The sequence below is a fragment of the Pleurodeles waltl genome, chromosome 4_2 (assembly GCF_031143425.1).
Source record: "Pleurodeles waltl isolate 20211129_DDA chromosome 4_2, aPleWal1.hap1.20221129, whole genome shotgun sequence".
Taxonomy (NCBI): Eukaryota; Metazoa; Chordata; class Amphibia; order Caudata; family Salamandridae; genus Pleurodeles; species Pleurodeles waltl.
The window spans coordinates 411,842,649-411,865,295 of NC_090443.1; the positions used below are offsets into that span (position 1 = coordinate 411,842,649).

The 22,647-nt window shown below is 44.6% G+C and overlaps 1 protein-coding gene across 2 annotated transcripts in view; it reads right to left on the bottom strand.

Annotated features, from left to right (window-relative positions):
* The window catches only part of LOC138292818 (flavin-containing monooxygenase 5-like), a 373,180-nt gene that overhangs the window by 158,439 nt on the left and 192,094 nt on the right, over positions 1–22,647 (bottom strand). For both annotated transcript variants that reach the window (XM_069231613.1, XM_069231614.1), the window contains one exon: positions 2,942–3,080. In XM_069231613.1, coding sequence (XP_069087714.1) covers positions 2,942–3,080 — 139 coding nt within the window. The remainder of the gene's footprint in view (positions 1–2,941; positions 3,081–22,647) is intronic.

The window sequence follows — 22,647 nt, forward strand, 5'->3', positions numbered from 1 at the left end:
TTATATTGATATTATATGTCACAGGTGGGGACGGATGGACTAAATACATACTCCATTCCGCAGGGAAGGTAGGGGAATAGACTGTTGAATGCCAGATTATAAAGTAACAATCATGGAATTGAGAAAACACATACACCTAATACCTGTAACTACTTTCATCAGTACAGCAGATAACGACTCCTTGGTATACTTAAGTCATCTAACACTAACTCTTAAACCACTCTTGACTTACTTCAGAAACCCCAGAGTAAGTCAAGAGTACGCCTAGAATTCAGAAGTAGGACAAGAGTAAATCACACCTACTTATGGCAAAGTCTTTGTGCTTCGAGCCCTTACTCTGTTATGAGGGGGACTGCCAGAAGAACTACGGGAAAGTAACATATGCACAAACGGATAAATATAGAGCCACTTCAGGGTGCTTCTATGGAGCAAACAAGCTTGTCCTTTCAAGCACACCAAATAAGCCTCCAATATTTATTTCTTATAAAACCAACATATTCCAGAAACAACTGTAGGGTATCCCAAACAATTCAGAAACTCCGGAAGAATCATTTCATCTATAAACATTTTAACATCTTTCTGTTAAAACTGTGATGAATTCTTCAGTTTGGCGGAGTCTAAACATAGCAATGAATGACAGATATGTGGTGTGGCTTTCACTTATTTGGTAAAATAAATATACTTTGTTTTTAAAAGTGTGGGGTTCGGTTTTAAAGGAAGCTATGTTTTGCGCTCTGTTGTGTTTCTTTGTTCGAGTTGTCTTTATTAAATCCTCTACTTAGAGCTGTACCAGTAAAGGTAATCTATAAATCAATTTCAAAATTAATTCCTTCTCTAGATCTATCTCACAAACATCTTAAGATGTTTGTTGTGGCTAGTCTTATTGTATACAATACAAATACAAGCTTGGGGGCAGTGCCTTCACATTTGTTAGCTTTAGTGCCAGTCTCATTAGTTTAACTAATAGTCAAAGGTTTTCCTTCCTCTTCTTATATTTGCCTCGCCCATGAAGCATAGCTCCTTTACCATCCTTTTCAATTGGTGACTTGTATCCATTCTACATGGATATCAGGGAACTATTTTTTTCTTTTTAATTCACTACTCCATGGCAGTCCACTTGTTTCCTTGCTCCCTTTCCTATGAGCTGTTTCCATCCTCACATCTCCTATCCCCGTCCCGCTCCCCCACACAGCTTGTCCATTGACTCTCCCATCCCTCCACATCCCATTTGGCTTATTCTTCCCGCATTTTTTTTATACCCTCCCCCAGCTACTTTGTTGCTCTCCCACCCCGACCTGCTCACCAGTGCTCCCTGGAGCTTAGCAATATTGAGCTGCCTGCCCCCTCTCTTTGCCAATGATTGCCCTACTTTGCATGCATACTGCATTTTACAGCACACATACAAAGCAGGATAAGTGCTAAAGCAGTGATACTCAAAGTGCAGCCCTTTTGAACTTTACATGCGCCCCCCAGGGCAGCAGTAGCACTAGGCTGCTGTTTACTCGACTCAACAGGCAATACTTTATTTAAACATTATTAAAGATAACGAAAGGAAGTAAGGAATGTGTCTTGAACGTCTTAACTGCAGGAACACTTTCACTTTTTAAGAAATCGTGCAGCAAATGTCTGCAACTATGATAAGGGTTCTTAAAAATTCAAAAAGTGTATTTCATATTCACGCAGGACCATTTCATTTTACTACATCCGATTATATCAATGCATGGAGAAGTTTTTTTGTTTTTTTAAGAACAATAGATTTCAAACATAAAATCAGAAACATTCATTCTGACCCACACCTTGATAACAATGCCAATAGTGAATTAAGAGCCAAGTCAGTTGTTTTCTGCACTCTTTGATTGGCCTGATTTGCTATTATACATGAACAACTTCATAGTTTATTAAATCAAACACAGGAGAAGGGTTCGCACAGTGCACATACTGAAGTCATGCATTTGGAGGTCTTCCTACATACAGTAGTGAAGAAAATGAAGGGAACGTGAAATAAAACAATTGCCTAGAATCACACAATTTGGTAAAGTGGGGACGCTGGGATTAATGCCAGGTTTTCTGGTTTCACTTTGAGCGATTCAGCCACTAGATCTATATGCTTTGCTGCCACCTACACCCACCATAACGCCACAACCCCTCCCCATCCAGAGCTCCCTTCTACCTTTGATCGCCACGCTTCTAGCATCAGTGCGGCCCTCGGTCACACCACAGACCAAACTTTGTGGCCCCTGGGAAAATGTTTGTGAGTACCCATGTGCTAAAGGATGGTTTTTGTACTGGAAGGGTCTCCTTGCAGTACAAAAACTATTCCTTTCAGATTGCGCAATTCCTTGCACTATGGTGTGTCCCTGGCACATGGCAGCCTAAAAGGTGCCAGCACAAGGAGATAAATAAACAGCGCCATATCTACTATGGTGCTTTTCAGCTCTCAACCCTTCTCTCAGCGTAGCAGTGCATCTTCAGTTGCCGCACTGCACAGGGGCATAGCTTCAGAGGGACGTTTGGGGTGTTACACCCCCCAATAAATGTATTTTGTGCTAAATAGTTGGGTACAGGTGCATTCAGACGGTATGGTGAGGTGTCTGTCGGATTTCACCAGGAATATTTACATACACAAACAAAAACGCACGCCCACACTCTTTCCCTCTGTTTGGAAAGACTTGAAAAAGTTGGCTATTTCAAAATAATATGTATCTCTTACTTTATACCTCTACCAATCCGCATTCCTCGCCCTTTCCACTGCCCCTTAATCCCCCCTCGCGCGCCCTGCTTGTCATATAGTGTATCGTAACAATATATGAAAGCGTGACCCCTCCCCTCCCAATCTCTGACCATGCTACACCCTTGCGTAGGAGGGTAGCAGAGAGGCGATACAGTCGGCGGTTAGCATGACAAAATGGCACATCTACTACATGAGCACAAACACACCTACCTTAAACCTCCAGAGCCCTCCGATGTCATCGCTTCTCTCGAAGCAGGTGGGCTCCAGCCCCTCGTCCAGGCAGCACTTGATGGCGCTCAGGCCGCTGGCGCCGGCCCCGACCACTGCTACTCGCCTCGCCATGGTCAGCCTGTGAGGGCGAGACGCGGTGATTAGGACCTGTTCACACACCTGCCTCCTGAAGGACCCAGTGAGTAGCCAGAGGACAGGCCAATAAAATAGCAATATGAAAATAACTCTTGCCAAAAAACCCCAAACTTATTGAAGTTTTGTATACATAGAAAAAACTCCTGGTATAACGTCTATTGGACATTTACGTTTGTTCACGAAAAAAGAAACGTATGTGCTTTTGAAGTTCCTGTGCAAACATTAGCTAGTGCTGGGAGGACTTTAACCGTCCTATGAACTTGGAGGAATTTGGCAGAGCGCCAAGTGGTGTTTGAATTCCTGCCGATCCCTGCAATGGGTCCCTGGTGGAGCCGAGGTCGCAAGAAGGGGCCTCTCTCAGTGGTTGGCTTGGAGCTAAAGGCAGCCCTGGAAAATGCCTTTATAGCAGCCCCATATTTCACATACACAATGTAGTGAAAGAGTCTCCAGGAGGGTCTGGGGGGGGGTCGCAAATTATATATGCTGTTTCCTCATCTGGCTCAATGCCGATCCCTCCTTTCCTCCACACTAACTATAGCGCCATTAGCCTTCGGCTGCTGGGGTTTCTATAATGGAAGCCAATCTTGCTACCCGGGGCTCTCTACTAGTGTGGTGGAGCAGGAAAGTGGTAGTAGCATCGTTTTTGACCAATAACAAAATTCTGGAACAGCCTTCCCAGTCAGAAACCTGGTAATTTGGCAAGCAGTGGTGTGCACCCTCTCGGCCTAAGCAAACGGAGCCCATTAGAGTGCCAGGGAACAAGGCTTCAACACACACTGACTTGGCCCACATTCGGGTACCCACCCCGAGTGCCAGTGCTGGGCACGCAGACCACGCACTAGGGACTGCCGTTCATTAATCCCACTAGTGTGCCAGGGCTTTACCCAAATACACATACACACACCCACATACACATGACCAACAGTTAATGGCACCCACTCGAGTACAGACTGACACACAGAAATATACTTGTCCAAGAGTTAGTGACACCCACTCGACTGTAAAGGTCTGAGACACTAACACAAATATACGTTTCCAGCCGTGGCACCTATTCCATTGCCAGGGATTTGTGACAGCAGGGTGAGATTTTCACCGAGGAGATCATTAGTCCAAACTCAAGAACAAGCTGCACTCAGGCGGAGGGACATTTAGGATCCGATTTACAAGGCCTTAGGCTACCAGAGCGCAACTTTTTTGTAAATCTGGGCCTTAGTTTCGGGCTGAGGTTTAACATCAACAAATCCACATTACATGCATACCACTGAAGCACATTAGGCCCCACAAGGATGGCAGTGAGTAGTAGTTTTGCAGTCCATTAGCAGATTAGCAAATTTACAAACTCAAACCATTAACGGTTATCAAAGGTAAATTGTCAGTATGTAAATGTCTCCACTATATAATTCAGATCAATTCAAAATGATCAAATAGAAAGCAAAATGCAAAGAGTTATCATAGAGCAAAATCAAGCAAATTCAGTTTCGTTTGAAGGGAAGCTCAAGGAAATTAGGACATGTCTGAGAGAAGTCAAGCAGGTGATGTCACCAAATGAAGGCTCTAAAATGCGGAATCTAATGAAGATTCAGTCAGGTAAGTGAGAACAGATCTTCTGAGAAGTCTAACTCATTGAGCAGGAGCGGAAAGGTCTCTAGTCTCAAGAGAGTGGAAAGGGGCATCTGAGTCTAAGGGCCTGATTAAAAGTTCATCTAACAGCTTACTCCGTCACAAATGTAACAGATATCTTGTCCGCCTTATTACAAGTTCCATAGGATGTAATGACATGTTTGTGACAGAGTAAACTGTCCGCAGAACTCTAAATCAGGCGCTAACTAGCTCAGCAAAGCACAATTAAAATACACAATCAACAGTATGCAACACTTCCCACGGTTCTCAGGGAGGGATGACACAACAGGCTAAAACATTTTATGATAAAGTACTTTTAGCCTTTTTCCCAGACATCACATAATGGAAGTTTTCTTCTACATGACCTTCAAGAGATATTTTGTAGCTGTATGATACATCGCAGTCAGCGTGTCCCAGGCACAGATGTGGAAATTCAGTATGCACACTCTGTTGAACACATACAGATAAACGATTCTCACAGAAACCAAAACATTGTAATAATCTAATTAACCTCAACTACTGCAGTTTAGCTCCTGAAATGAGAGAAATAATACACAGCAAACACAGAACATTTAACTTAACACGAGTTAGTCAAACAGAGGCCTACATTAACTATGGTCAACTGTAACCTGAAAATCACACTATATGACCCTCATTACGACTTCTGCGGTCTTGAAAAAAGACCGCCGAAGCCGCAGGCGGCACAATACCGCCAGTGCTGGCGGTATTGGTGGCACCTTATTTTGACATTTCCGCTGGGCCAGCGGACGGAAACAGCGTTTCCGTCTGCTGGCCCAGTGGAAAAGTCACATCAACATTGAAGCCGGCTCATAATAGAGCCGGCGGCAATGTTGATGTGCAGCGGGTGCAGCAGCACCCGTAAATGCGTGATGGGGCTTTCCTGGGGGCCCCTGCTTTGCCCATGCCAAGTGCATGGGCAGTGCAGAGGCCCCCAGGGGCACCCCGAGTCCCCCTTACCGCCAGCCTTTCCATGGCGGACAGGCTGGTGGTTCGGGGCTCATAATCCCCAGGGCAGCGCTGCCCTGGGGATTATGGCCGCCTGGTGGAAGCCTGGCGGTATAGTGGAGGGGCCGGTGGTATGGCCGTGGCTAATGCGCCATGGTCATAATACACTGGCAGAAAACCGCCAGCCTGTTGGCGGTGTTACCCCCAGTGTTCCGCCGGCCGCCAGGGTCATAATGACCCCCTATATGTATAAACGTAGAACAGATTAGTGAAAAGCATGAAATAGTGACAAAGCATCACAGATGCACCCGACCCTTAACTTTGGGGTGTGGGCAAGTGGCTAACCAGTTTACCGACAGAGGCGGGACTAACTGTTCAAACAATGGGGCGGTGCGATCCAATACAAGAGAATGGCAATAAATTGTGAATTTTAAATATATTGGTCAAACTCGATATGATTACAAAAAACATGTTTTAGTGAATTTGACAATGTTTATAGGCTGCTGACAAGTTTTAGTAGATTTGGCAATGATTAATAGGCTACTGACATTACTGACAGAGATCTTTGAAAAGGCGAATTTGTGACTTTACAACTAAGAAGGTGCTTCAATAGATTTTAATACAAAGCACTTTAAAATCAGTTTTTGCAAAAACAAAATTAAGACAATGAACCTTTTTTTGCAAATGCTCCAAAAATCTCTGTGAAAAAACGATGAGTGAATTAAATATTTTTCATTCCATACGCAGAAAAGCACTACTGGGTGAGGGCAGGCGTTAAGGGGCCTGTGTGCTCACTTCCATGGTCTCTGACCATGGAAGCAGTCCAGAGGTGCCCTTCCCTCCCCCCAGGGACACCCCCTGCCACCCTTGCCCACCCCTGGAGGACACCCATGGATGGGGGGGACCCATACCAGGTAAGTACAGGTAAGTAGAGGTAAGTATAATGTTTTATTTTTTTTAAGTGGCATAGGGGGGCCTAACTTGGGCCCCCCTACAGGCCACTGTGCCCAATGGCCATGCCCAGGGGACAGAAGTCCCCCGGGCATGGCCATTGGGCATGGGGGCATGACTCCTGTCTTTGCTAAGACAGGAGTCATGTCAATAGGGGTTGTGCATCAAAAAATGGTGCAAGTCCGGTTAGAGCCATGATTTTTTACTCTAACCTGACTTGCACCATTTTTTGACGCACAACCCCCATTTTTCCCTACGCCGGCGCTGCCTGGTTAGTCATTTTTTTTTTACTCTGACCAGCCCGCAGCGCCGGCTAACATCAATCCTTAAATAAGGCGCCCACCTGGCGCGTAAGAATGGCGTTAGCCGGCGGTACATTTTTTGACACAAACCAGCTCCGGTGCTGGTTTGCGTCAAAAAGTATAAATATGGGCTATTGTTTTTTATGTGCTGTACTGGAGATTATTGTAGGTGATTGGATGTTAGAGAATTAGGGACATTTGCTTTTCGCTAGATACCTATCAAAGCTCTCCCCGAGTTTCCTTGAATTGTGTAAAGACTGGGTTTTTGAGTAAACTAGATTACCTGCACCTTTAGTGGAGCACAACCAAGTCCACCATTTTCAATGATGCCTTTCCACTCGAAAAGTATTATTTTAACTTCCAGAACTAAGAAAAGATCAGTTAATAGGAAATTTGATGGCTCTAGGTTTCGTCGCTAAAGTTGGGTAAAAATACTTGTGGCGATTGGGTCTTAAGTGGGTCTTAAAGATTTCCTTTATGAGGTTCTTTATCTTGGCCCATAAGGATTAGACAAGTTTTCAGTTATGGAGCATATGTTCCATATCGTTTTCAGGTTCATTACATTTCAAACATAAATTGGATGGAAGCAGGCACATTTGTCAGGTGTCAAAAAATATTATGCATTGACCAGAAGCATGTTTAGGCTAATGAAGGTGTGGTTGTCACCAAGGATCGAGATTACAAAATGTTTTGCTAAGTCACTTCAGTGTGTTTTGATTTGTGTATCTCATTTCTTTTTCAGTTGTTGTGTAAGATAGTTTTTTCCTGGTTCTAAAAGCTTATAGATTCTAGATGTTTTGTGTCCTGGTCTCTTAATTTTGTGTAACAAATCAGGGAGGTCAGGGGAGTCATTTCCTTTGGAAATGGAGGCTTCAATTGGGTACAATGGGCCTCTGGATGCCTTGCAGGATTAGCGTCAGAATTTTTTATGCTAATCCTGTAAAGTGCCAGACTAGCATAAAAAATTCTGATGCAAGTCCCCTAACTACCGCCATGGTGTACTGTATTTTAAATATGGTGCACACATGGTGGCGTAAGGGGGTGCTAAGGGGTGAAAGAAAAGTGGTGCTGCACAGTGTGCAGCAGCATTTTTCTTAAATATGCCCCTAGGTCTTTGATAATATTGATCCCTCGTGTGGTCCAGCCACCCTAGTATGTGGTATTAGTCCAACTTTTTAATTGTTTATTGTGCCAAGTAGACACTAAGTTGAATCTCAGCACCTAGATGGTAATGTTCCAGTTTCTTTAGTGCATTTATAGTACCTTTTGATTGTGTGTGGACCATCTTATGGTTGGTAGTGTGGATAACTTTTGGTGTAGCACACAACAGTATGGGGTATAGTAGCTGGGATTCAATATGTAGCCAGAGAGTAGTGTTCAGATAGATAAACCAACTGGTATCTTTGGAAGGCTGAAAAGGTTAAGCCTCATTTAGTCTTATTAATTCAGAGTTAGTCTAGTGTGATCCTTGCTGCTTTTTCTTCCAAAGGAATTCTGAGATGTTCTTGTCTACTGTTTTTATAAAAAGGAGCAGGAGAGTGCAGAGGGAAGCTTGATGGATAGGAAGTTGACAAAAGGAGAAACCATCCTCTTTATAGTTTTTGCTCTAACACATCATGCAATATTTTTGGGAGATTACTTAGTTAGTATGTGTTTAATTTGTGTTAGTGTCTTGTGTTTTTTAGGTCACATTTGAACCAGAGAGCATATTTACTAATCTTTCATGCAACGCAGGACAGCGAGCAAAATTGCTGCACTGCATTGCACAAAAGGATAAAAGCAAAAATGTTACAAACTTACAAAGATATGGAGCATTTCTGCTCTCTACTTGCGCTGGTGCACTGTGTGCTACTTAGCACCAATGCAGGCACTTTTGCACCATGATACAAGGCTTCCGGCGTTATTGGCATGACGGTTTTTGTGCAGGAAGGAACACCTTTCTGCACAAAAACAGTCCAAAGAGGAAGCAGCAATGAGAAATAAATATATTTCTCCTCATTATGCCTCAATGGAAAAGGTGTAGCATGTTGATGCATTTCCTGGTTTACTAGCTTAGCTGAATCTGGGAATGCACCAAAATCCATGAGTCGATGCACAGGAATCCATGCTACCCTCACTGACCAACTCCCAGCTTAAAATTTAATGTAATGCAATGCAAGCCTGTTAGAAATTAGGTCTCTAGTTGGCAGTGGTTTGTACCCTGTCTGTTAGAAAGGGGGTCTCTGGTTGGCAGTCAGTCTGCACTCTGTCCAAGCAGAGACCCTCAGTCTAGTCAGGGCAATGGAAATACACACTTAGGTAACCCCTGCTCACCCACTTGGTAGCTTGGCACAAGCAGTCAGGCTTATTTTAAAGGCAATGTGTAAAGTAATTGTACCAACACACACAGTAATACAGTGAAAACACTACAAAATGGATACCACACCAATTTAGAAAAATAGGTAATATTTATCTAATCAAACAAGACCAAAACGACAAAAATCCAGAATACATAGAAAACATGTTGATTTTACACAAAGTACCTGGTTTGCATCAAAAATAAAGCCGCACGGGCAAGCGTACGTCAGAAAAGTCAGCAATGCATCGATTTCTTACTCGCAAGTGAGGCTGTGCTTTGTTTCTTCTCCGGTCAGGTAGGCGATGTGTTGTTTCTCTCCCTTGCAAGAGTGCTGCGTCGATTTCCGAACGGGGCACCTCGGATCCACGCTAGTGCTGGTTCATGATGACTTAAATGCCCGGGGAAGATGCGTGTGAAATTCGCAAATGGGTGTTGCGTCATTTCTCCAGCTGCGATGCATCGATCTCCCAGCCACGATGCAGGTGGAGCATCGATTCCAGCTGTGAAGTGGGTGGCGTGTCATTTATCTGCCGCGTTGCAGATGGTGCGTCGAAAATTTCCCCGCATGCGTGGATTTCAGTTCTTGTTCTACCAACTTCATCTCTCAAGGGCCATTGGACTGGATAGGGTACCACCTGGCAGGGCAGGAGTCTTAACAGAAAGTCCAGATGCTGGCAGAGGAAGTCTTTGATGGCCCTGAGACTTCAAAACAGGTCGCAAGCTCAGTTCAAGCCCTTGGAGATTCGTCTCAAGCAGGAATGCACAACAAAGTGCAGTCTTTGTCCCCTTTCACAGACAGAAGCAGCAACTGCAAGATAGCCCAACAAAGCACAGTCATAGGCAGGGGCAGCACTTCTCAGCTCTTCAGCTCTTCTCCTTGGGAGAGGTTCCTCTTGGTTCCAGAAGTGATCTAAAGTCTGGGGTTTTGGGTCCACTACTTATACCCCTTTCTGCCTTTGAAGTAGGCAAACTTCAAAGGAAAGTCTCTACTGTTCACAAGATCCTGCTTTGCCCAGGCCAGGCCCCAAGTCACACACCAGGGGGTTGGAGACTGCTTTGTGTGAAGGCAGGCACAGCCCATTCAGGTATAAGTGACCACTCCTCCCTCCACTCTAGCTCAGATGACTCATCAGGATATGCAGGCTACACCCCAGCTCCCTTTGTGTCACTGTCTAGAGGAGATTCACAAACAGTCCAATTGTCAGTCTGACCCAGACAGGGAATCCACAGACAGGCAGAGTCACAGAATTGTTTAAGCAAGAAAATGCCCAATTTCTAAAAGTGGCATTTTCAAACCAACAATCTAAATAACAACTTCACTAAAAAATGTATTTTTAAATTGTGAGTTCAGAGACCCCAAACTCCATATTTCCATGTGCTCTCAAAGGGAAACTGCACGTTAAGGATATTTAAAGACAGCACCCATGTTAACCTATGAGAGAGATAGGCCTTGCAACAGTGAAAACCAAATGTTGGCAGTATTTCACTGTTAGGGCATGTAAAACACATCAGTACATGCGCCACCTTTAACATACACTTCACCCTGCCCATGAGGCTACCTAGGGCCTACCTTAGGAGTGCCTTAGATGTATAAAGAGGGAAAGTTTGGGACTGGCAAGTGTGTACACTTGGCAGGTCAAAATTAGCAGAATAAAACTGCACACACAGACACTGCAGTGGCAGGTCTGAGCTGTGTTTACAGGGTTACTCATGTGGGTGGTACAACCAGTGCTGCAGGCCCACTAGTAGCATTTGATTTACAGGCCTTGGGCACCTCTAGTGCACTGTACTAGGGACTTACTAGTGAATCAAATCTACCAATCATGGAAAAGCCAATTACACATGCATTTTTACACAGGGAGCACTTGCACTTTAACACTAGTCAGCAGTGGTAAAGTGCCCAGAGTACAAAACAACAGCAAAAACAGAGTCCAGCACACAGTCAAAACATGGGTAGCAGAGGTAGCAGAGGAAAAAAAGGACAGGGGAGACACGCCAAGGATGCCAAGTCTAACACTGTGGAAGTAGGGCCCTCACTGAAGTCAGGATAAGGGAGTCCCACAGCTAAGATAGCCCTTGCTCACCCCCGTGGTAGCTTGGCACGAGCAGTGCAGCTTATCTCAAAGACAATGTGTAAAGTATTTGTACACACACAGTAACACAGTGAAAACACTACAAAAGGACTTCACACCAGTTTAGAAAAATAGCCAATATTTATCTGAGTAAAACCAGACCTAAATGACAAAAATACAACATACACATGACAAGATATCACTTTTAAAAGTTTAAACAAGTTTAGTCCATGGAAATCAATGGATGCATTTGTTTTAGGGCAAAGCACCTTAGATGCATCAAAAATCAAAGATGAGAACAGGCGCAGGCAAGGTGAGGCGCCGGAAAATGCAAGCGATGCGTTGTTGCTTACTGCCAGGTGAGCTGATGTGTCGGTTTACGGATATGCAGCCTTGCTTCCTTACTGCAGTGTTGATGAAGAAAGTGGCATCCAGGGACGATGCATCACAAATCCAAACGCACTGTGTTGGTCTACAGCCACAAAGCAGGTGTTGCGTTGATTCTACAGTGGCAGTGCAGGTGCTTCATCCACTCTGCAGCAGCGAAGCAGGCGCTGAGTCAGATCCTTCCAGCGATATGTCGAATTACAGCGGTGCTGGGAGTCAATGTATGTATTTTCTCCTTAAGATAACCAAACCTCACCTCCAAGGACCCACGAACTGGATTTGGCAAAACTTGGGAAGTCAGGACTCTAGCAAGAGAGCCCAGGTGCTGGCAAATAAAGTATTTGATCCCCTGAGACTTCTAAACAGGAGGCAAGTTCACTTCAAGCCCTTGGAGAACCTTGGAAAGCAGGATGTAAAAAGCAAAGTCGAGTCCTTTCACTCCCAGGACAGAAGCAGCAAGCAGCAGGCTAGCACAACAAAGCAACAGGCAGAGTGGCAGACCCTCCTACAGCATCCAGCTCTTCTTCCTGGCAGAATGTCATTTGTTTAGAAATATTCTAACTATGTGGTGTCAGAGGTACAGTATTATACCCATTTCTGGCTTTGAAGTAGGCAAACTTCAAAGAGAAGTCTTTGTAGTGCACAAGACCCTGCCTTTCCCTGCCCTGGTCCCAGACACACTCCAGGGGGTTGGAGACTGGTTTCTGTGAGGGCAGGCCCAGCCCTATTCAGGTGCAAATGTCAGCTCCTTCCACCACTCTAACTCAGGAAAACCTATCATCCTCATGATGGGCCATCAGGATATGCAAGGCACACCTCTGTTCCCTTTGTGTGACTGTCTAGAGAGAATGCATAAACAACCCAACTGTCATTCTGGTACAGATGCGTATTGAGCATACAGGCAGAAGCATAGAATGGTTAAGCAAGAAAATGCCCACTTTCTAAAAGTGGCATTTTCAAACTTACAGTTAAAAAAACAACATCTCCAAAAGATGTATTTTTAAATTGTGAGTTCAGAGACCACAAACTCAACTTCTCTATCTGCTCCCAATGAGAAATTACACGTAACAGATATTTTAAGGAAATTCCAATGTTACCCCATGGGAGAGATAGGTCTTGCAGTAGTGAAATATGAAATTAGTAGTATTCCACTATCAGGACAAGTAAAACACACCAGTACATGTCATACCTTTTAAATACACTGCACCCTGCCCATGAGGCTGCCTTGGGCCTACCCTAGGGGTGACTTACAGGTAATAAAAGGGACGCTTTGGGCCTGGCAGGTGGGTGCACTTGCAAGGTCAACATGGCAATTTAAAACTGCACACACAGACACTGCAATGGCAGGCCTGAGACATGTTTGCAGGGCTACTTGTGTGGGTGGCACAATCAGTGCTGCAGGCCCACTAGTAGCATTTGATTTACAAGCCCTTGGGAACACCTGGTGCACTATAGTAGGGACTTACTAGTAAATCAAATATGCCAATCATGGATAAACCAATCACCAATACAATTTAGAGAAAGATCACTTGCACTCTTGCACTGGTTAGCAGTGGTAGAGTACCCAGAGTCCTAAAACCAGCAAAGTGAAATTCAGCAGAGGATCAAAAACAGGAGGTCAGAAACAAAAAATCAGGGCAAACCACGCAGAGTTGCCAGGTCTGACAAAGCCATTGCTTTGTGTTACATTTCTTTACACAGAAATTGCCCCTTGGGTAGCTTTGTAAACAAAACTGAATGCTTTGTGTGGTCCTGGTATCACGTTGAACAAGGCAAGGACAAGGCAAAGATTTGATAAATCTTGGCCCACATGTCTAATTACTTGGGAGTATGTTGTTGCCACTTCAATCCTGAGGATCCTATTATTGTAGTGGTGCAGTGAAAATTTCATGTAACCTGACACTAATAAGTATCTATTTTTCATCCGTGATGGCTGGGATGCCCTTGTCTGTTTCCTCTGTAAAAATTTAAATATTGTCTACATATGTTGCAATTGAGTATTTACCAAACGGGAATGCGATCCCTTTGATATTACCATTATATCTTAAAGAGGGTAGCAACAGTTCAATGATCAGTCGGAAGTGAAGTGGTAACAGTTGGTCCCGTTGTCCCGTGCCTTGTGTCAGTTTAAAAGAGGAAGAGAGATGTAGGTAAATTCCTATCTTTGCTTCAGTGCTAGAGCACAGGGCCACAATCATGCGCATGAAGTTGTTACCGTATTTTAATTTTTGGAGGGCAGCCTCAAAGAAGCACCAATAAATCTTGTCAAAGGCCTTTGCTGCTTCTAATGCGAAAATGCCGTGGGTGTGCTCAGACGTTTGGCCTCTTTAGTTACATGAAAAAATGTCCTAATGTTGTCACCAATATGCCTTTTAAGAAACCTGTCTGGGCTGCATGAACGAGTTTGTGTGTGACATTCTCCAATCTGAATGTGAGAACCTTGCTCAAATCTAGCAGTCGGTGGGAGTGATACTTTTTTATCTTTGATTTTAACTTTGATACATTCTTGTTAGTTCACTAGTGTCTTCCTTGCTGTCTTTCTTTTGCAGAGTTTCTGTGCTTTACTTATGTCCAGCTTTTGTGTGCTTTCTCGCTGAGAAGTTTGCTGTATTCATATTTGAGTGATCACAGTTGCGTTAAAGTTGCAGAAATAATTTTGCACCTTAGATGAGATTCCAACTGTTTTATGTCAGTTTCTAGATCAAATAAGTTTTTGTTAGCGATTTCATTTTCCGTGGACATCAAGTTTATCATTATTCCTCTTGTGGCGTTTAGGGCATCCTTCGCATCTTATCACAGGAGAGCCGGGCAACTTATCGTTCTCCTTTATAAAGTAGCGTTTGACTCTCGAATTTTATTCTTAGTGTCTGTGTCTTCATGAAGGGAGTCGCTTGAGTGTTACAGTGATATTGTTTAGGGGGGTAAGGGTTTATTCTATTTCTTTGTTCATGGAGATGCAGGCATGGTTGGAAACTACGATTGGCTCTATTCTGGGGTTAGAAGTTAGACTGACATCACTCTTGTCTACTAATAGGTAATCATTCTTTGATAGGGTGTAATGAGGGTGTGAGTAGAATGTATAATCACTGCCAAATGGATTATGTAACCACTATACATCGATTTGGTTATGATTATTGCAAAGTGTAACATTTGTATATGGGATTTATTGCTTATGAATTTGTTTGTTGAAATTCTATTGTACCATCCCTAGGTAAATTCAAATTTCCTCCTAGAATTATTGTTATACTCCGGGAAGGTCCGTATTACCTTTAACTAAAGACAGCCCAAATTCTACTGGGTTATTCATGACATAAAATTCCTTTTTTGTGGCGTTTGCAATAAGCTATCTTCCTAGGTTATCCTGCGTGCGGGACATGATAGAAATTCCTGAGTTTTTGAGATAAGCGTTACATCTCTGTTAGACCTGACAGCCTTAGAGTGGTCATCCCCCAACTTTTTGCCAGTTTCCCTCCATTTTTATGACCCTGTTTTTGCTGGTTTTAGGTCTCTGTGCACTTTACCACTGCTGTCCAGTGTTAATGTGGATATGCTCTCTCCCCTAAATATGGTAACACTGGTTCCTACCCAATTGGTATATTTAACTTACCTGTAAGTCCCTAGTAAAGTGATTGTGCCACCCACATAAGTAGCCCCTTAACCATGTCTCAGGCCTGCCATCGAAAGGCCTATGTGTGCAGCTTCACTTTCACTTTGACTTGGCATTTAAAACTACTTGCCAAGCCTTAAACTCCCCTTTTCTACATATCAGTCAACCCTAAAGTAGGCCCTCGGTAACCCATAGCACAGAGTGTTATGTAGGTAATATGAAGAACATGTACTTATGTGTTTTACATGTCCTGGTAGTGAACAACTCATAAATTTGTTTTCCACTATTGTGAGGCCTGCTCCTCTCATAGACTAAAATTCGAACTGCCCTCATATACTCTTAAGTGGTAGATTCTGATCTGGAAGGAGTAGTCATGTCTTGTTTGGTATTGCCAGAATGGTAATAGAAAATCCTGCTTACAAGTGAAGTTGGATTTAAAACTATTTTAGACATGCCACTTTTAGAAAGTGGGCATTTCTCTGCACTTACTACCATCTGTGCCTGACAGTCTGTCTCCAATCCACGTCTGGTCTGTGCTGGTTGATAGCTCCCCTTGTGCATTCCACCCAGACAACCCCAAACACAGACACTCAGTCACATCGGCAATCATCTGTATACTGAATGGGTCTCCCTGGCCAGGAAGGGTGGAGGGGCTCACACTTACATTTCAAAGGCCAGTGGCCTGCCCTCACACAAAGGACTGATAACGCCCCACGGGGATCCTGGCAGACAGGACTGGGCTGAAAGGGGAATTTGTGCTCTTCAAAACCACTCTTTGAAGTTTCCCCCACTTCAAAGGCTTTTTTGGGTATATAAACTGTCTCTCTGAACCCACCAAATCAGACACTTCTGGACCTACACCTGCACTCTGGCAGAGGAACTGCTTGGCTGCCCAAAGGACTCATCTCTACTGCTTTGCTGAGGACTGCTGCCCTGTTTGTTGCCCTGCTGTCCGGCTGGCCCCTTACTCTGCTGGAAGGACTCTGCCTTCCTCCTGAAGTTCTCTCCAAGGGCTTGGATTGAGCATGTATCCTGTTTCTGAAGTCTCACGGCCAACAAAGACTTCACCTCTTCAAGAAACTCCTTGTGCATCGAAAATAGACCCAACACCTGAAAAAATCGAAGCAAAGCCTGCATCGTGGCTGGGAAATCACAGCACTGCCGACCTGAATGGAGAATTTGAGGCAGTGCCTAACTTACGATGGAAAATTTGATGCATCGCCTACTGGATCGACACAGTGCCTGCGCCTTCTACCAGCACATCAAGGATTTTCAACTCATCATCCCTGGGTGTCAAAATATCCCCACATGGCAATGAGGAACAAAGGTTGCACGCCTGAAAAATGACGCAACTCCTTGCAGTGTGGAAAGAAACAATACATCGTTTGTGCTGTGTCGGCAAATCCGACGCAACACCTTATTTTTCCACGCATCTCCTCCTTTGTGGTCCCCGTGCATCATTATTTTTGACGCATCCCAGATACTGTGTGTAGCAAAGAAACAACTGTTAATTTCTAAGGATTGGCACTCTTTTAAACCTTTTAAAAGTGGTATTTCAACTTGTGCTTATTGGATTTTTGTAGTTTTGACCTTATTTTACTGAGATAAAATAATCTATTTTTCTAAACCTGGGTGGTGTATATTTGCGGTGTTTTCACTGTGTAATTGAATGATTTATTGCACAAATAGTTTACACATTGCCTTCTAAGTTAAGCCTGACTAAGTTACCAGAGGGTGGGTACAGTATCATTTAGATTGTGTTGTGACTTACTCTGACTAGGATGGATTGAGGTCCCTACTTGGACAAGGGGATATACCTCTTCCATTTAGAGACCCAATTTCTAACATTAGTGATCAGCGGTGAGAATAGGACTTGTGTTTGTGCAGTGCTATACAATAGCTATGTGTATACTACCTACCCACAGATAAAGGTCAATCTGATTTGCTGCAGTTTCCCTGCTTGACATTCTTTAATTAATCCTGTACATTATGTCTCTGGCTGGGTCAACAAGTGGAACTGGGGATGGCATGATGAGTTAGGGGAGCAAGTGGATGGCTCTCCTGAGGAGCTGCCAACAGCAGTAAGGGATGACAATCCTGTGAGACCCGGAAGCAGTGTCTCCAGTCACGGCCCAACCGCAGAGGACAGGAGGGAGGAAAGAGAATTCCAGCTGCAGTTGGCAAGGTTAAAAATAGAGGCAGAGGAGCTGAGGCTGAACGAGCCTTATCTGAGAAGAAACGTATCTTGGCTCATGAACTGAGCCTGAAAGAGCTGGAGTTCAAGTCTAGGCAGTCTGAATCCAACAGTGATGGTGTCAGCACACATACAGGACCTGCTGGAGACAAGAAGGTTCGTATAGCCAAAGATTTTGTGCCAAGTTATGTGGTGGGAGATGACATTGACAAGTGGTTTTCTGCTTATGAAGTTGCACTGAGGACACATGGGGTTCCTGAAAAGCACTGGAGGGCGGACCTGTGGAAACATGTGACAATATTTGGGAGGGACACACTTCTAACATTAGAGGTTGGGGACCATACCAAGTACAGTCCTATGAAAGCCATTTTCCCTACCAAATTTGGACTGACTACTGAGAAGTATTGCCAAAGATTCAGGGACAATAGCAAGCTCCCCAACCAAACCTGGGAAGACTTTATTGATGTTCCCAGTAAGGCCCTGAATGGATGGGTGTGGGGCAGCAAAGTTAGTGATTATGTTGGGTTGTACATTTTAACCCTGAGAGAGCATATGCTCAGTGTTTGCTTTACAAAGTTGCACCAGCACCTAGTTGACAGTAAGCTGACTGATCCCAGGAAGCTTGCTGAGGAGGCTAGCATCAGAGTGTCCAAAAAGGTATCTGAGGGCGACACCCAAAAAGGTGGTCAGGGTTCCCAACAAAAGAAAGAAGGGGGAGAAAAACTTAAAAATAAAGAGTTCTCTCAAGGTCCCCAAAACAATTCCCAAGGGAATAGTGGTAACCAGTCCCAGTCTGATCCTAAGAAGAAAAGGTTCTTTGATTATAAGACAGGGAGGTTTGTACCCCAATGTACAGAGTGCTCCAAGTATGGTCACTCTAAGGGCGACTCCAAATGTCCAAAGAGGGCACCGTCCCCCACTGGTGAGCAGACACCTGGGTTAGCTAGTGTAGCGCTCAGGGAGGAGGTAGTCACAGTTAGTTTTGGAGAGCAGACAACCCTAGTGTCCCTGGGGGATGCAAAAATGGGGCCAAAAGCCCACATGCCTGCCAATAGCCCTAAGTATAGGCAGTGGGTCACCATTAATGGGCAATGGGTGGAGGTGGGTATGCATGACCACACGGTCCATGGCTACCCAGGAGGGAAGTCAAGGGTGTCTGGAGCCTGGAAGAATGTCCCAGACAGTTGCCAAGGAGAGGGGCAAGGGGCATGGGAAACCATTCCCAGAAGGTCCCACAGTAGAGGTTGACAGGGTACTTGAGGAGGAGGCCCCTGAGCCAACCAGGAAGGGCATTGCTGCCCTAGGTGACCTACCTGAGCTTGCTGGCTGGTAAGTTGGGGGTGGGCCCACCAGGGAGGTATTCTGCAAAACACAGAAGGAGTGTCCCACTTGTCAGGGCTTGAGGGAACAGGCATGAGTCCATACAGCAGGTGAAGCCGCTGGGGATCACCTAATTTACTGGGAGAATGATCTCCTATATAGTGAGCCTAAGGCTCCGGGTATTAGGGCAGCACGTGTGCTGGTGGTCCCTCAGTGTTACCGGGCCTTCCTACTTGGTTTGGCTCATGACATACCCCTGGCAGGACATTTAGGGCAAGACAAGACCTTTGCCAGGCTTGTGACCCACTTTTATTGGCCCCAAATGAGGACAGCCTCAGACACATTCGGCAGGTCCTGTCTCACCTGCCAGGCCAGTGGAAAATCAACGAAAAAGCTTAAGCCTTCCCTGATTCCACCTCCCGTCATTGGCATCCCCTTTGAAAGAGTGGGCATTGATGTCATTGGTCCATTGGACCCCAAGACATCCCTAGGCAACAGTTTCATCCTGGTCCTGGTGAACCATGCCACCCGCTATCCAGAGGCAATCCCTCTTAGGAAGGTGACTGTACTGGTGGTGACCCGAATCTTGATGGGAATCTTTACCCATGTGGGGTTCCCCAAAGAGATAGTGTCTGACAGAGGCACTAACTTCATGTCTACATAAATGAAGTCCATGTGGGATGCGTGTGGTGTAACCTACAGGTTCACCACAGCCTATCACCCTCAATCCAATGGTCTAGTTGAGAGGTTCAACAAGACCTTGAAGTTCATGATTGCAGGCCTACCTGAGGCCATGAGGCGTAAGTGGGATGTCCTCTTACCATGCCTTCTCTTTGCTTACAGAGAGGTGCCTCCGAAGGGGGTTAGGGTTTAGTCCCTTTGAGTTTCGCTATGGCTACCCTGTCAGGGGGCCCTTAAGCATTGTCAAGGAGGGGAGGGAGAAAACTCCTGCCCCCCCCCCACGATGTGGTCAGCTACATGTTGGCCCTCCGCAACCAGATGCACTGCTTATGAAAGAAGGCCAAAAGCAACCTTGAGGCCAGTCAAGAGGTAATGAAACTCTGGAACAACCACAAGGCCACTCTGTTGGAGAGTGTGGGTCATGGAACCAGTACAGCTCAGAGCTCTCCAGGATTGCGGGACTGGCCCATATGAGTAAGGTGGAGTCCTCTTACTTGGTGGACATCCAGACCCCTAGGAACCTCCTAAGGGTGCTCCATGTAAAGAGAATGAAGCCTCACTATGGGAGGTCTGAAGTCAGCATGCTGCTAGTGACAGATGAGGGTTGGGAGGAGCAGAGTGAACCTCTCCCTGACCTCCTTTCCCCAAAGGAAAGTGATGGGTCAGTGCAGGGTGTCTGTGACTGTGAGGCCTGCTCTTCATGGATGTCATTTAGGGGTCACCGTGGGTCACAGCTGCGACCCCTGGCTTGCTCTTTGCGACCCCTGGCACTGTCCTTGTGACCCCTAGCCTCGGAGGTAGCAAATTCAGTGCCAGGAACACAGTGGCAGCTCATCCTTGTGGACCTTCGTTCGGGCTCCACTCTCATTGTTTTCTGTTGATTTGTTATTACACTAATAATAAATAATAAAGTATTATTCACTATTACCGTAATAAAAATGGAGTACAATTACCTGGAATATGCCTTTCCATGGCAACTGAGGTGAGTAAAAAATGCTTTTAAATGGATGTTGTGTGCATGCTTGCAGGTGAGAGTGTGTTTATGTGAAAGAGTGTATGTAAGTGTGACTTTATATGTATAAGTATGTGTGTGTGAGTGAAAGTGTAGGTCAAAGGGCGTGTGATGTCACTTCAGCTACCCCAGGCATTTTGGTGAATTGACACCCATGCTGCTCCTCTCATAGACTAACATTAGAACTGTCCTCATATACTCTTAAGTGGTAATTTTCTGATCTGGAAGTAGTAGCCATGTCTTGTTTGGCATTGCCAGAATGGTACATTTCTCTTTTTGTGAGCTAAAGGAGTCTGCAAACCATGCAGCATTAAACTTGATGCTGTCTATTGGTTCAAGCCTGTATTTTTGCAACAGGATCATGTCGCCTTTGAGTCTATTGCGATAATCAACTAGTTTTCTACTTTTAGTAGGGTGGGTTAAGCCTTTTGTGTTTAGCTATAACACTATGAGGGCATGATCCTTCACTTTGAGGGTTTGTCATGTAAAGTGATTGGGTACGCTAACATGTGATTATATTTAGCCCAGAAGAAGTGGATAAGGTGAGGACGTGAGATATTAGGTTGATTTGGGGTGACTGCAAAGCTTCTCTTGAGTATATACATTTTGTCTAACTTGCTGTGTATGATGTGATCGATTCAGGTCTAATGAGTGCTCTAATATGAGGAGGAGGAGGCAAGACTAGTAGTCTTCTGTCTAGGTTGGTGGAATATGGAAGAGGAGGGAAGATCAAAAGGAAAAGGGGAGAACAGAGCAATAGAGAACATGTAACCAATAATGCATCCCAACACCCCCAAACCCTATCTTGAGGTGAAGCAAAGGTTCACTTTCTCATCTGGCATTACTCAGAACATTTGGAGCCAGGATGTGGCTTGCAAAAGGTCGCCGCCAATGCCATGTGAAAGTAGCATAAGTCAGAGCATTACCATAAACTTTCTCGTGTGGGAACATAAGCAATATGGAACCTAATACTTTCTTGCATAATCTTAAACAATATAATAAAAGGAGCATCATATCATAAGCATCATAACATGACATATAACATGACATATATTGAGATTCACAGAACAAAACATATCTTAAGATTCAAAATAGATTTTATAACATAAGTGAGGAGGGCCAATATTTCTGTGATGGACCATATATTGCTGGCCACAGAAAGATCTTATGGGCTTTTAGGCATTTATGTGCCTATATAATTGCTAGCCTAGTGCTGAATTATTGAATTGGTACATTCACATTGTGTTTATTTAGGTATCCCTCACATGGAGGTCAATTATTTAGGGATAAAATAAATTGGGAGTTTCCTTATCAATGCTGCTAAGATATTATAGGATTAGATGAATACAACTATATTCATCCTCTTTTTTTGTTGAAATTAGATACACAGATACTGTGGCCAGATCCCAGTGGGCACTTCTAGGTTTACCGCTTGGAGTGAGCACTTCTGTGGCCACTGTATACAAAGAATACAATCCTACCCTATACATAACTACTGGCGGGCGAGAGGGGGTGTGTGGGACAGGACTCAACTTTTGTGTTGCCCTTGATCCTTCTCTTTCCCCTACTTCCCGACCTCTGTCTCCAACAGTGCAGATACAGTATTTACCTCTTCCTTCCCAGGAAATAGTATTCGTGTTGTCTCCCGGGAGGAAGCGATGCTTCCTTTCGCATACGTTGAAAGGCAGATCAGCGAATGTGGGAGAGGGTTAGACTCCATGTGGAATGTGAAATGCTGGCTTTGCTGTGGGCAGGATGGTGGGGGGCGGGGTCATATGGAATACCAACAGCCACCTGCTTTCTGATTGTGTACAGCTGTACTATTGTTATGCTGGCGGAGTGAAAACAGGAGAGCACGTCTAGCCTTTCTTGCCTCATTTTATTATTTTTCAGTCCATCTTAGATGTCCCCCATAGGTGAGAAAGAGCAGGTGTCCTCACTATTGGTTTCATGTTGATATCTTCGTTCTCTAGCTGAAAAAACACGTTGAGTTTCAACCCATTTTGTAACATCCATAGCTACTCTCTCATTCAAATGTCACCTCTTGAAAGATGAAAGGTAAATTTGGCACTGCTCAGATTCAGCCGTGTGATGTGCAGG